The sequence below is a fragment of the Ascaphus truei genome, chromosome 2, assembly GCF_040206685.1.
Source record: "Ascaphus truei isolate aAscTru1 chromosome 2, aAscTru1.hap1, whole genome shotgun sequence".
Taxonomy (NCBI): Eukaryota; Metazoa; Chordata; class Amphibia; order Anura; family Ascaphidae; genus Ascaphus; species Ascaphus truei.
In genome coordinates this window covers 251,851,119-251,866,059 of record NC_134484.1, presented here as the reverse complement: position 1 = coordinate 251,866,059, position 14,941 = coordinate 251,851,119, and the positions used below count along the sequence as shown (strand labels likewise).

General features: G+C 44.0%; 2 protein-coding genes across 4 annotated transcripts in view; one reads left to right on the top strand and one right to left on the bottom strand.

Annotated features, from left to right (window-relative positions):
* Nucleotides 1-6,160, bottom strand: part of PIGM (phosphatidylinositol glycan anchor biosynthesis class M) — a 32,675-nt gene extending 26,515 nt beyond the window's left edge. Inside the window, exons 1-2 of one of the 2 annotated variants that reach the window (XM_075586038.1) lie at nt 5,322-6,160; nt 2,156-2,684 (exon numbers count right to left, since the gene is read on the bottom strand). In XM_075586038.1, coding sequence (XP_075442153.1) covers nt 2,156-2,353 — 198 coding nt within the window. In that variant the 5' untranslated portion in view covers nt 2,354-2,684; nt 5,322-6,160. The remainder of the gene's footprint in view (nt 1-2,155; nt 2,685-5,321) is intronic. The other variant, XM_075586037.1, reaches the window with a different exon arrangement.
* PDCD6 (programmed cell death 6) overlaps nt 5,686-14,941 on the top strand; it is a 31,384-nt gene continuing 22,128 nt past the window's right edge. Inside the window, exon 1 of one of the 2 annotated variants that reach the window (XM_075586041.1) lies at nt 5,686-6,251. In XM_075586041.1, the coding sequence (XP_075442156.1) occupies nt 6,148-6,251 (104 nt within the window). In that variant the 5' untranslated portion in view covers nt 5,686-6,147. The remainder of the gene's footprint in view (nt 6,252-14,941) is intronic. The other variant, XM_075586040.1, reaches the window with a different exon arrangement.

Below are 14,941 nucleotides of genomic sequence, written 5' to 3'. Positions count from 1 at the left end.
GTGTGCCTGGGTTTGTGACAGGACATGAAGGGGCAGTGCCTTAGCAAATGCTTGTTAAAATAGAATACAAGAAAATTGGTCTTTCAAAGTTGTTTTTTTTAAAACAGAAAATGCTAAAAGTATTATTTCTTACTACAGAACTGATTTATTAAAAAAAACACACATGCAGGATATAGACTGAACTGCAGCTTTAAAAGTCAGGCCGCAGCCTTTTGTAAAATGTAGCCCTTAGTGCAGGGGTTCTTAACCATTTGTACCCTAATCACCCCTAGGGGACCAGAAAGGTCCCCAATCACCAATAATTGTATATATGACGTACCGGTACCATTTCAATATTTTGATTTCATATGCCAGGTACAACATAGGTACAAAGCAAAAATACCAGTAGTTAGATTAAAAAATAAAAGCACCAAAAATCAATAAGGATGCTGTTTGTTGTTTTTTTTAATCAATTAAAATCTGGAAACGAGGGGCAGTTTAGTATAGGGCCCTGTATTTTTAGTAACTACGTGTAACGAACAGAGATGGACAATAATGAGTGGATCCCTATCGAACGCGCAATTATGTGGCGGGAGATAAAGAAGCTTTTACACAATGTATCAGCCACGTGTTATTTTAACAGAATAAAAGTAATACATTGTTACAAATAAAGAATGGAAATTAATGTTTGTCTCGAGTTTTGATCATTTTTAATATTCCAAAAAATTAAATCTTCAACAAATGCCAGCACCATCTCAATCACCCCCTGGGGTGAAATCACCCCGGACCTAGTGGGCGAGACACATTAAAGCAGCGTAGCCAAATTCAAGTCAGTGGAAGTCAAGGTGCGAATGCAGGGTACCATTCAACGAATCTCCCCTAAGTGTTGAATAAAAGCACAGATGTATAAGGCGCACTGGAGCGCATCACGGTTGCATTAATATTGGCCATATGTAAACTATAGGTGAATACAAAAATGAAAGGAAATACAAAACCGATTTTTTTTTTATTTTACCATCTAATATTTTAAGTGTGCAAGCATTGATCTTGAATATTATCGTTCATCTGTGATATCTGAACTACATGTACATACTGCATGTTGTGACATATTTATATATATATATATATATATATATATATATATATATATATACAGTATATATATATATATATATATATATATATATATTATTATTATTATTTTTATGTGATAACCCTGTAAAAAAATGGTTAAAGTCATAGCATTCACATTAGAAGTACTTCATCAGTAACAGGTCACATTGTGTTAAAAAATGGACATAGAGATGTACAGTAGCAAGACTTACTGTTTGTCTTGCCACGGCAGCTCGCAGACGGTTTAACGCTGCAGGGGGTCCGTTCCGGAAGCATGGACCCCCTCCCCCCGTAGCACGATAGCAGCAGACACTGTTCCCAGCTCCGCGGCCGAAAAAACAAATGTGGTTTTTCGGCCGCGGCGCTGGGGACAGTAGGTCTTGCTACATCTGTTGGAAGCAACCACACAAGGCTGCAAGTGACCAAAGCACATCTTCAAACTTCTCCGTTGCAATACTAATCAAAGGGGGTTTACCAGGACGATAGAAAACTAAACACATTTTCCCAGCCGCTGACCATTCTGTGGGTTTTCTTGGCCTCCTGCAAGTCATGTTACTGATTCTCGCAGTGCAACAACACGCCAGAAATAAGGTAAGTTCTCATTCCAACACAACCTCCAAACTGTAGAGATAGTCCACTTAGGATAACACTTACAGAAATGAGGATCAATCTAATGGTAATAAAACCCACACTGTACCCCTGTGGATATGTGAATATGGTACACAAATTAAATGAGGCAAAGAGGTGCAAATACACCTATTTGCAAAGGTGCACTCAAGTGAGTAAATATGGGCGTCAAGTTGAAGTGCAAGGTGAAATGTATATGTTAAAACCTAACTTTTAATACACAACTTAAAATAAAGTGACTGAACGCAATGATAACTAAACATAGCACAGTTCATTGGTATAACTTGTACTGGAATAGGTAGGATTGGTGCAAGGGGGGGGGGGCAACACATTCTCATTCCAGAAGTTTTTATGGCTTGTGACATATGCAACTGCCCCAGGATGCTAGATCCCAGATGTGTCTGCCACCATATGAAAGAGTGAGGCCAATAGTTACCTGCGTGATATATCGGGCAGCATCTGTAAAAACGTGATAATCAATATCTGTATATTTCACCACCATGGTCTGGTCTTGGTAGACTCCGTATACGACCAGGGCAACTCGGAGGAGGAATGCGGCAGTGAACATGACTCGTGTCCTCAGGAAAAACTGCTGAAGGAGCTTCCAAAATGCTGTGGTCTCCTCCATCTTCATTGCTTATATTTTTCACACACCGTGAAGAGAAAGTCTAATTAGATTTGCTGAACAATTTCTCCACGGAAAGTTAATGGGAAACTTGTAATATTTGGGGGGGAATTAAGTTTTCTTCATCAGAACTGAAGTCCCACTGGACTTTTTCCTTGCCAAGTAATACACAGGTACTCCGGGCTTCAGGATATAAATGACACACATACTGTGTTCACAGCTGCAGCATTGAAGATCCCTGTCGGTTTAGGGGAGGCAGCAGTGAATCTCTTTGAGTAATTTCCAACAAATAGCATTCCATTTTCTGTAACCCGCCATTTCTTGCATAGAAAAAGGGCACCTGAAGAAAAAAAAAAAAGGACATATGATGAATTCAATCTGATATACAATAAAATAGGCCTCTGAAACCATATCTGTACATTGTATTTAATAATGAGTGTCCTTGATTAACATTAAGAATATTATAGGATTACAACACTGCTTCATACATTTTTCACCACTAAATAACCAAAAATATATTCCTCCACAATACAGATTATATAGTCTTGAAAGCATCAATCTCGTCCAGAAGCTATTGAGTTTAACCCATAATGTCAGTACCTTGCCCCCTAAACATGTGCTGGTTTTTTTTTTTTTTTAAATAACTAGCTTCTGAGGATACCATGGTAAGCTTTAGGCCTCGGTCCCGCTGCGCTCGTTGGCGCGGGCGGCCACACGCGAGTTCCCCACCAGCAGGGGAATCCTCCCGAGCCGGTCCCGGTCCCCCCTGGCAGCACAGCGCACTACACACTGTGGTGCGTCAGCCGCTAGGGGACACAAGAGAATGGTGATCCCTAGCGCTGACGCGTCACGTGGTGTGGCTGTGAGCCAATGGGGAGGGGAGGCTTTGGGAGGAGAGGCTTCGGGGAGCGGGGAGGAGTGTGGAGTGACAGCAGCGTGAGTGCCTGTCTGTGTGTGTGCCTGAGTGCGTGAGTGCCTGTCTGTGTGTGTGTGTGTGTGTGTGTGTGTGTCTGAGTGCGTGAGTGCCTGCCTCTGTCTGTCTGTGTGTGTGTATGAGTGCCTGCGTGTGTGTGCGCCTGCGTGTGTGTGTTGCTTACTTACCTTCAATCAGCAGCTCCAGCCCGAGCCCGTGGAGGGAGGGGGGGGAGAGTAGCGGGTCCCTCCGCTCAAGCCACGCCCCCCCCTTTCAATCCTCCCACTCCCGCCCACCTCCCGCTCCGGCCCCCGCTCCCTACAGACCGCATATCGCGGTCTGTGTATGTCAGTGCACCGCCTGTCTGCAGTGCGGACGCGCGACTCTGGGAGCGGGGCCTTAGCCTTACACTGCACTGGGCTCTGGGGAGAGCTCCATTTTGACCTTCCAGACACTTAATACTTCAAAGGCTTCTTTCTATCTCCTGATCGGTGCACCAAAAAGAAGAAAGGAAAACAGCTTTGCAAAGGGCAAGAAGAGATCACTAAGTCAAATAAATGCAGAAAAATTGTGTTTAGCACGATTGCTACTTTAAAGGAGTAGTTAATTTCAGCTCCCCTATCACCTCCCTCCTCTACCCCCCTCCTGTCATTCCCCTCTCACCCCCCTCACCTTTTTGAGGAATATAGACATTTTCCCCATCAGTTGCCATATTGTTTCCCTTTAAAGCAACAAATCCCTCCATACGCCTATGAGTTTAAATAGGAAGTCCAAGCCGTTGTGTTTTTTATCTTAAAATGTTTAATACTGGATTGAAGTTGGTGGGTCTTCGGAGCTGACCCCCATTAATTTCAGCTCTGGGGACACCATGCTTTTGAAGGCTCTTACCTCCCTAGTGGGTGCGGTAGCCACTCCTTGGTACACTATATGGCTGCTTTTCAATGCTCCCGGACCCTGAGGGCCAATAGGAATCTGTGATGTCATCAGGTGCGGTTTCCTATTGGCCCATGTGACGATGGAGCTGAAAACTGCAATGTAAATATCTCGGGAAGCAGGGGGGCCCCGGAGCTGAAATGAATGGGGGTTCAGCTCCGCAGAGCCCCAGCTTCAACCCTGTATTAAAAAATGAAGAAAACGACTTGGGTTGATCCTTTAACTCATAATGTTAGTATATTGCCTCCGAGCGCGCATTTGTATTAAAAAACATGACCTCTAGCTTCTGAGGTTTTCATGTTAACCTTTCGACTGCACTGGGCTCTGGGGAGAACTCCATTTTAACCTCCCGGACACTTAGCATTTCAAACGCTTATCTCCGGAGCAAAGATAAAATAAAAATACAGAGATTTCTTAACCCTTTGAGTGCCCCATGACATACCCTAGTGACTATGTCATCCTCAAAGGGTCTGTCGGTTTCCGGGTTTTTAAAACATGCTCAGTACAACTGTTTTTTTAATAAAAATGTGCCCAAATGCCCACATCCTCTTCTGAAGGGTAATGGGAAAGTGTACAATGCAAACTCCTTTAGGACCAAAGTGTATATAATGGCAGTGACGATGGGGTCACATCTGGGTGATTGATGCCTTTCTTACCACACTGTGTATATCACAGGTAAATATTAAATACTGTTGTCTATATTTGACGGTCGCCTCCCGGAAGCATGTGTGACTCAGAGATAGGCCAAGAGTGACCGAATGGCAGTGACATTCCCTGGGTTACATCTGGGCGATTGATGTCTTTTAGCATAATCCGTCACCTACAAGTATTTTCAAATAACTTTTCAAAACATGTAACGTAAACATGGTGCGCCGAGATTTGGGAGGGGTTTGATTTCCACTGACTGGCTGTACTAGCTCCTTGCTGATCACACAGAGTCCCCCCTCCTCATCTCTCCCTAACTTTAATGGTTCTCTGATAAGGACAGGGTGGGATAAAGGGGAAGAAAACACTTCCCCATTCAGAGCCCCCCCCCCCCACCCACCCCCCAAGAAATGCCATTTGTCATTATTTTCAAAAGAAACCAAAACCAGCCCAATCTTCCCAAAATGTTGTTCTTTGGCCGGCTACCTGGAGATTGCAGGGGAGGGACACCAGAAATGACCAGATGTGATGTGCAAAGTCCAGGTGACCTCATGTCCAGGAGGAGGGGAGGTCCTGCTCAACCTCTGAACATCTGGGGTCCTGCCAGTGGTGAGGGGGGATAAAGAATACTGTAATGAAGGAGGAGGAGGAGTATAAAGTGATGGGCAAGAATGAAAGGAGGAGGGAAAATGGGGAAAACAAACAAGGGAAGGGGTGGAGTGGGGCAGATCTGGGAGGAGAAGAGAATATAGAAAGGGTGAAATTTAGGAGGAAAGAGGGGGAACTGGAGAAAGAGGGAGGGAGATTATAGAGAGGAGGGGGAGGCAGCAGAGAAAACTGAAGGAAGATGTCAAAATGAGTTGTGAGAGAGGGATGTGGGGGGAGATATCCGGAGAAGGAGGAGCAAGCAAGTGCACAAGAAGAAGGAAATGAGGGGGGAGAGGAAGAAGTGATGGTGAAATGTGAGAAGTGGAGGAGTGGCAGTGTATGGGAGTGACAGAGGCTGGTTAATACCTTCCGGGGTGACAGGAGCAGCTGCAACCGGGTTGTGTGTGTGTGTGTGTGTGTGCATGAAAAGAGAGGTGGGGAGTGCAGAAGGGAGACAGAGGGAGCAGAAAAGAAATATCTCAGGTCAGGAGAGAGGAGGAGGAGGAGGGTTTGAGTGTCAGGGAGAGGAAGGAGTCAGCTGACACTGAGTCACTGAGCAGCACACGTCCAGGCAGCCTCTCCCTGCACTCACTCCGGTGCCTGTGGGATCACTATCCGGAATATCCAGTAATTGATCTGTTATACAGTGTATATACCGCTGGAGATGGCTTATTATCAGCAGCAGCAGCAGCCACAGCAGCCACAGCAGCATCGCCCCCCCGCGAACAACATGCAAGACCAGTCCTTCCTGTGGAATGTCTTCCAGAGGTGAGTGCAGAAGGGGCCCGCTGTATATCACTATATCATCTTCTTGGGTTTTTATATATCAGTTGCTATGAAATACATAAGCTGTGTATATTTGTATTGCCCTATCATATATCCAATCCTCAAGCGGCTCCTGCACATTTATCCTAAACGCACTCGATCCCACAAAGCACAGGACCCCCCTAACACCCAGCCCACACAGCACAGGGCCCCCCTAACACCCACCCCACAAAGCACAGGACACCCCTAACACCCACCCCACAAAGTACAGGTCCCCCCCCCCCTAACACCATCCTTTAAAGCAGTGATGCTCAAACTCAGTCCTCAAGGCTACCAACAGGTAAGGTTTTAAGGATATCCCTTCTTCCGCACAGGTGGCTGTTATTTTGATTGAGCCACCTGTCCTGAAGCCTGGAAATCCTTAAAACCTGACCTGTTGGTGGCCCTTGAGAACAGAGTTTGAGCGTCACTGCTATAAAGCCCAGGACCCCCCCCCCCCAACACCCATTTTATAAAGCCCAGGACCCCCCCAAACACCCATCCTATAAGGCACCGGACGCCCCCAACACTGATCCTATAAGGCACCGGACGCCCCCAGCACCCATCCTATAAAGAACAAAACCCAACACCATCCCAAAGCACAGGCCCTAACTTCGATCCATCAATCCACCACATTCTTCTCAGTGGATCCTTGTGTCCCGAGTGTGAGGTAGGTGACACCTTCACATCGGCTGCCAAGTGGGATCACCAATTCTACAGTCATCATTTTCTCCTTTTCTACGTCGGTACGATCAAGATCTTGCATGTTCCATGGACTTCAGTTGGGTCACTGTCTTACATACTTAAGCTGCGCTCTCCGGACTTTATCATCCTAGGCGCAGTACCTCTGTATTTAGAATGAATGGCAGGGAACACAGGGGGGCTCAACTCCAGTCCGCAAGCCCCCAGCAGGTCAGGTTTTAAGGATATTCCAGTTTCAGCACAGGTGGTTCGACTGAGCTTGATATCCTGAAAACCTGACCTGTTGAGCGGAGGGTTGCTTGAGGACTGGAGTTGAGCGCCCCTGCTAACATGTCCCATCAGTCCCATTGTGCTGTGCTCACCCTCATTGACATTGTGTTGCACTAATTTTCATCACATTCACCTGCGTACACTTGTCAGTTGCCCCTATTGACTTCAGAGGAATCCTACTCTTTAAAATAAGGAATATCAATCCTGCAACCATTTTGCATACAACTAAGTTAAAGCAGCATAGCATGTGTTTTTGTTTGGTTTGTTTTTTAATGGGGAAACAAGGGATCGCGTTAATTTTAGCTGAGGGGACACCCTGCTTCCCAAAATACATAGTTGAGTAGGGGGTGCCGGTAGCAGCTCTGCTGGTTTACAGCTCCCTGTCACTTGGGCCACTAGGAAGCCGCAAGGGAGGACATCATGGCTTCCTATTGGACCGTGTCTCACGGAAGCCTTAAATCCGCCATTTTGATAGCCCCAGACAGACCAGCCAAAGCTGCTACCGGTACCCCATACGGATGTAAGTATCTCGGGAAGCAAGGGGTCCCCAGAGCTGAAATTAATGCAGGTTTTCCCATAAAATACTGTAGGAATTTCACTCAAAAAGAAAAAGTAGGTGAAGAAGCTAGAGAAGGCTGAAGTTCAAGCCGCCTTCTTTCCTTGTCACCAGCCATGTTCGTCTATAGCATTTCTATGTCTACTTCTACATTCAAGTGGGTCTTAAAGGTGGATAGAGAGGGTGCTAGTCGGGTATTGAGGGGAAGGGCATTCCAGGAGTGTGGGGCAGTCAGTGAGAAAGGTTTAAGGCGGGAGAGGGCTTTAGATACAAAGGGGGTAGAGAGAAGACATCCTTGAGCAGAACGCAAGAGTCGGGATGGTGCAATTATAAAATGTTTTACCAGGAATTATAGGCTAAAGCAGTAAAATTCAGGGCATTATTGAAAACCCCGCTCTCTGATTGGTTGGTTAAAATTCCGGGCATTATCCAATCAGTAATGCCCGGAATTTTAGCAGCTTGCAAAGTGCAGTTCTCAATCTGTTTATTTCCAGCCAATCGGGAGCGGGAGAGGGGGGGGGGGGGGGGGGGAGAGAGTCTGCAAAGAAGTAAGTGGCTGTCTGCAGTTTCTTTGTGGCTGCAGTTTGTGTGTGCTGTTGTGTTATATATCTGTGTGTGTGTGTGTGTGTGTGTGTGTGTAGGTTCTGTGTTGTGTATAGAGGTGCTGTGTTGTGCTGTGTTGTGTGTAGAGGTGGGTGGTGGGGGAGAGTGCAAAGTTTAGTAAGTGGCTGCATTTTTTTATTGTGGCTGCAGCGTGTGTGTGTGTTGTGCTGTTGTATGTGTAGCAGCAGTTTGTGTGTGTATAGAGCTACTGTGTATGTGTATAGAGCTCCAGTGTGTGTGTGTGTGTGTGTGTGTCAGCAGCAGTGTTTATGGTTGTAGCATGTGAGTGTAAAGCTGCTGTGTTGTGTGTCTAGAGCTCCAGTGTGTGTGCTGTGTTGAGTGTAGAGGAGGTGCTGTGTTGTGTGTTTGTGTTGTGTGTTGTGTGTGTGTGTGTGTGTGTGTGTGTGTGTGTGTGTCAGCAGCAGTGTTTATGGGTGTAGTGTGTGTGTCAGCAGCAGTGTTTATGGGTGTAGCATGTGTGTGTAAAGCTGCTGTGTTGTGTGTGTAGAGGTGCTGCGTTGTGAGTGTAGAGGAGGTGCTGTGTTGTGAGTGTAGAGGAGGTGCTGTTTTGTGTGTCTAGAGCTACAGTGTGTATGTGTGTGTGGTATGCTTGTGTGTGTAGAGGTGCTGTGTTGAGTGTAGAGGAGGTGCTGTGTGTGTGTGTGTGTGTGTGTGTGTGTGTGTGTGTGTGTGTGTGTGTGTGTGTGTGTGTGTGTGTGTGTGTGTGTGTGTGTGTGTGTGTGTGTGTGTGTGTGTGTGTGTGTGTGTGTGCACAGAGGGGGCGGCAGTGAGTGGATATAGATAGCTGCAGTGTAAGCGTATATAGAGGTGGTTTCATGTATTTACCATTTTATTTTAATTAAAAAATCTGTTTAACTATACAAAAGTGTCTATTATTTATGAAAAAAGTCTACATTTAGCCAATAATAGTAATAATCCCCGAAGAACAGGGCATTATTGGCCAGTAATGCCCTGTTCTTCAGGGATTATTACTTAAGAAATAGATTGAGTTACCTTGTTTTCAAGTATGTCCTGGGCATAGAATTATGATGACATACTGTACATAGTTACAGTGAGTGAAAAGGGTTATACATTATATACAAGAAATTGCATGCACAGTTAAAGATATGTTATAGGCGTATATAACAGTTACAGATCAGATTAAAATGTGTGAGAGCCTTAGTTTTGAAAGAGAGAAAGATGAGGGATGCCCCAATTTGGTTGTAACTCCTGGCAGATCTATACAATAACTTTGAGAAGTGTAGGCAATTCTCAAATTAACATGCAAGAACGTTTTAATCGTGCTAAACTATGTATTGTTTTAAATCCAGAATCCACTAGTTTACCGTTAGTGATAACATATCAGTGTTCTTCTAACTTGAGCATGCGCAAAACTGACATTAAAACAGCAGTCCGCCCTGATCACCATTTGTTTAGTTGCATGTTTTACTTTAATAGTCTTGCCTTTTCCAACGCTGTTTTTTTAATATAAATAGGATGCCAAGTTTAAAAGATATTCAAGTTTAAAATATTCTTTGTCCAGGATGGACACAGGGAGTCTCACTGATATATTTTTTTTTTATTTTTTAAAACATAAATCCCTGCTCTTCTACTGAAATTATTATTTTTTGCTTCAAAAGCCACACATCGAATTGATTTTTGGTCTTTGGAGGTTGATGCCTCTGTTGTTGGAGTTTGGCTTTGAGGCCCAATGTTGAATAGCTATTGAACTATTCAATGAAAATTGGCAAGGTGTTTTATTCCCGAGAGCTATTACTTGCTACGTATGACTGTGTGTCTACAGGAAACGGATAAGAGGTTTTTTTGTGTGGGGGGGGGGGGGGGAGGTGCGGGGGGGGGGGGTTTCACACAGGCAATATTTTAATACTAGGGTTTGTCAAGGAAGATCTTTTATTGCAATGGTAGGGAATTCCCCATGTAATTTAATAGAGGTCAACCATAAACATCTTGATTGCTGGCAACTTATTTATTTTTTAACAGAGAAGTAATCAACTCGTAGCATCTACACTTGTAAAAGGTATAGATGGCTTATTCCATGTTTGAATTTGGTACTGCTCACATCAGAAGTCGCACTAGATGTTTCTAGGAAGTAAATGGTTGTGTGTGTGTGTGTGTGTGTGTGTATACACTGATTTTGGAGAGTCAACTCCAGTATATACCATGCGCTTACATCCCCCACGGAGGCAGAGCTGTCAGTCACCGCTCTGTTAACGAGTTTGCGCCCCCACAATGCATTGTGGGGGCGCAGTCTGACAGTGGATTTGATGACTGACAGCTCTGCTTCTGTGTTGGATGCAAACGCTCAAATTAGCCCCATTCGTACTAATACACAGGCTAATTTAGAGGGTCCTAGGCATGTTTCACGCATCTAAGACGTGTACAAGTCACATCTGGCTCATATGAACCATGACCTGGATCTAGTAAAACAATCTACAGACATTCACATGTTCTAACGGTTAAAGGTACGGTCTATCCTCGGACCAAAATGAACTGCGGTCAATCACCTTTAAATAGTTCAATCTGGGTCACCGGTGACTAATTTAAAATCACACTGCTTATACTGTACACTAGGCTTTTTTTAAAATTATTATTATTTTATTAATTAAAAAAAATATATAGTTTGCAAACATGAAGTTGTGATGAGAGAAGCAGTCACGGTAACACCTTCCCTACCATTTTTAACGTTTCAGCATTTAATTTGCTTAACCTACAGCGCACCCTGCAACATAAACTAAAAAAAAAAAATCACCAATGTTGACGCTCATCGCCCTACGTTGTCCCCTTTTTTTGAGACTTTCCTGCCATCAGGGATGTATCGGGACATGTGCTTTGATGGCTAATTTAGTAATCGCATGACCCCCTGTAGTTGACATGTCCCTTGTCCTCTGTTGCTAGGGAAAAGCCTGACTGTAATGAATGGATGTCTTTATTTATATAGAAGGCCATGATCATTGAACAGTTCTACTGAAAAGTAAATTGTTTGAATTTAGTAGAAGTTGCAAAATAATACATGTAATGTTTTGTATCAAGAATCCGGTCGTACCGTTTCATTTTATCACTTCAAAAAAGTGTTCCAAGATTTTATGTATGTACAGTATGTCTTTATTTATGTAGCGCCATTAATGTACATAGCGTGTCACAGCAGTAATACACGTGACAATCATATAAATAACAAATAATACAGATAACACATAATGGGAAGAAGTGCTTCAGACATAAAAGTAACATTTAGGAAAAGGAGTCCCTGCTCCGAAGAGCTTACAATCTAATTGGTAGGTTGTAAGAACGTACAGAGACAGTAGGAGGGAGTTCTGGTAAGTGCGTCTGCAGGGGGCCAAGCTTTATGTATCAGGTGTATAGTATTAGCCACGGAGCTACTCGTATGCTTCGTTAAGCAAGTATGTTTCAAGGTGGATCTTTAAAGGTGTATAGAGAGGGTGCTAGTCGGACATTAAGGGGAAGGGCATTACAGGGGTGTGGGGCAGTCAGTGAGAGAGGTTTAAGGTGGGAGAGGGCTTTAGATACAAAGGGCATAGAGAGAAGACATCCTTGAGCAGAACGCAAGAGTCGAGATGGTGCATAACGAGAAATTAGGGATGAGATGTAAGGAGGGGCAGAAGAGTGTAACGCTTTAAAAGTGAGGAGAAGAATGGAGTGTGAGATGCGGGATTTGATAGGAAGCCAGGAGAGTGATTTCAGCAGGGGAGATGCTGAGACAGATACAGGAAAGAGTAGAGTGATTCTGGCAGCAACGTTTAGGATAGATTGTAGGAGGGAGAGGTGAGAGGCAGGAAGGTCGGACAGCAGGAGGTTACAGTAATCAAGTGAAGAAGAATCAGGCACACGGTCTTCATCATCAATGAAAAGGGAGTTTATTGTGCCAAGAAATCCAACGTTTCGGCAGTAATACTGCTTTTCTCAAGGTGTAGGCCTACACCTTGAGAAAGGCAGTATTACTGCCGAAACGTTTGATTCCTTGGCGCAATAAACCCCCCTTTTCATTGATGATTAAGACCGTGTGCCTGATTCTTCTTCACTGGATCACTTTGGGGCGCACCGGCGGTTAAGTACCCCACTATCACCTGTATGTTTGAGTGCGTGCACTACCATCATTTCATGGTTACTGTAATCAAGACGGGAGAGAATGAGGGCCTGAGTCAGAGTTTTAGCAGTCGAGCAACAGAGGAAAGGGCGTATCTTTGTTATATTGCGGAGGAAAAAGCAACAGGTTTTAGATACGTTTTGAATGTGACGAGCATGTGAGAGAGGAGTAGAGTGTGACCCCCTAGGCAGCGTGCTTGCTTTACTGGGTATATGACTGAACTTCCAACAGTAATGTGGAAGGAGGTAGTGTGGACAGGTTTGACATGAAATATGAGGAGCTCTGTTTTTGACATGTTTAAGTCGGTGGAGGTCCATTCAGGATAATATCGCAGAAAGCCATTCAGAAAACTTTGGTCTGTATAGCAGGTGTAAGGTATGGGGTAGAAAAGTAAATTTGTGTGTCATCAGCATAGAGGTGATATTTTAACCCAAGAGATGTTCTAGAGAGAGTGTGTACACAGAAAAGGGTAGAGGTCCCAGAACAGAGCCCTGGGGTACACCCACAGAGAGATCAATGGAGGTGGTGTTAGCAGAAGAGACACTGAAAGTACGATGGGAGAGGTAAGAGGAGATCCAGGATAGAGCTTTGTTATGAATACCAAGAGTATGGAGAATGTGAAGGAGGAGAGGGTGGTCCACGGTATCAAATGCTGCAGAGAGGTCGAGTTATATGAGCAGAGTGTAATGACCTCTGTCTTTGGCAGCATGATGGTCATTCGTTATTTTAGTGAGGGCTGTTTCAGTGCAGTGAGCAGTGCGGAAGCCAGATTGTAGAGGGTCTATGAGAGAGAATAGGTGTTGAGAAAATGGAGCATGCGAGAGAATACAAGGCGTTCAAAGAGTTTAGAGGAAAAAGGCAGGAGGGCGACAGGTCGATAGTTAGAAAGACAGGTGGGGTCAAGCTTGCTGTTTTTGAGTAATGGTATGATTGTTGCATGTTTTGAAGGAGGAGGGAAAGGTACCAGAGTGAAGGGAGGAGTTAAAAATCTATGTGAGCGTAGGGATTATAGTAGGAGCAAGAGGTTTTAGGAGTTGGGAGGGAATGGGGTCCAGAGGTCAAGTGGTAGAGGGAGAAGAGGTCAACAGTGACACATCCTCCTCTGTGACAGTGGAAAAAGAGTCAAGGAAGGCAGGAGGAGAGTTAGGAAGCTGTGTAAGATGGGGGGAGGAAACAGAGGGGATGTTCGGACGTATGGATTCCACCTTGTCCTTAAAATAGTCAGCAAAGTCCTGAGGTGAGATGGAGGAAGAAGAAGATGAATAGTTTTTGTAAATTAAGGCCTGAAAGCCTAGCTGTTTAAAGCAGAACACCTACTAAAACTGGATATACAATAATTATATCCCCCCGGCGTCTTGGGTGCCCATACCAAACTTATTGAACACTTGGATTGTAAACTCTTCATTGCAGGGGCTCTGCTTCCTAATGTTACTTTTATGTCTCAAGCGCTTATCCCCATTGTGTTACGTCGTGTATTACTACTGTGAAGCGCTATATAAATAAAGATCTACAGTATATGCAGCAATTTTAATGTTGCATTAAACATGGCAAAGATGTAAGGCTATTTTTTGTTGAATTGTGTTTAAAAAAAAAAAATAATCATTTAAAGCGGGAATCCTATCTCGGGGTTTCTCTTTTTTTTACCTTTTTAAAGGACGATAATTTTTGTCTTGTACACATACGGTAGATGCAGCCAAAAATATTTGTAGCAGTCTTTTTACTTTATAGGTGTGTCTTTTGGTCTTCTGTCTGTTTGTGTAATCTGTTTCCAGGATGACTAATGCACGCACCACAATTCCCCCATTCTCACTCCTCTGTAAGAGAAGAAGTGACCCCTTGTAAGCACATTGGAATGTGAGCACATTCCCTGAGCCCTATAGGCCTGCATTGGTGTGCTGCGCCTGTGAAGTCTATAGCTAACCTGTTCGTTTCTTGTGTGCTGTTTTATATTCATTATAATTCCCTTTTTTATTTATTATACAGTGTGCTTTCATCCAGGGAACTTCCAAATGAAACCTCTCGTTATCGCCTGCAGTCGTGTTGGTTGTGTTTTCACTTTTCTTGGATATGCAGTAGGCCCAAATTAAAGAATTTATTAGTGTAATTTAGTGAAGGGGCTTTAAAAAAAAAAAAAAAAGCACAGGCTACTTTTAAAATAGGTCTAAATTAAATTGGGTCAAAGCTCAGTAGACCTGTATGTTATAAAGTTTTAAGGCAGCAATCCTCCCTCCCCACCACACCCCCAAATAATGTTTTTTACCTTAGAAGTACACCACCCCTGCCTAACTCTCTTGCTGGTAATATTGCCTTTTAATTTTTTGTAGTAGTAAAATAAAAATGACTACTAACATGACCATGGGGTCACCAATAGAAAGTTGAAACGGCATCACCTGATGACAT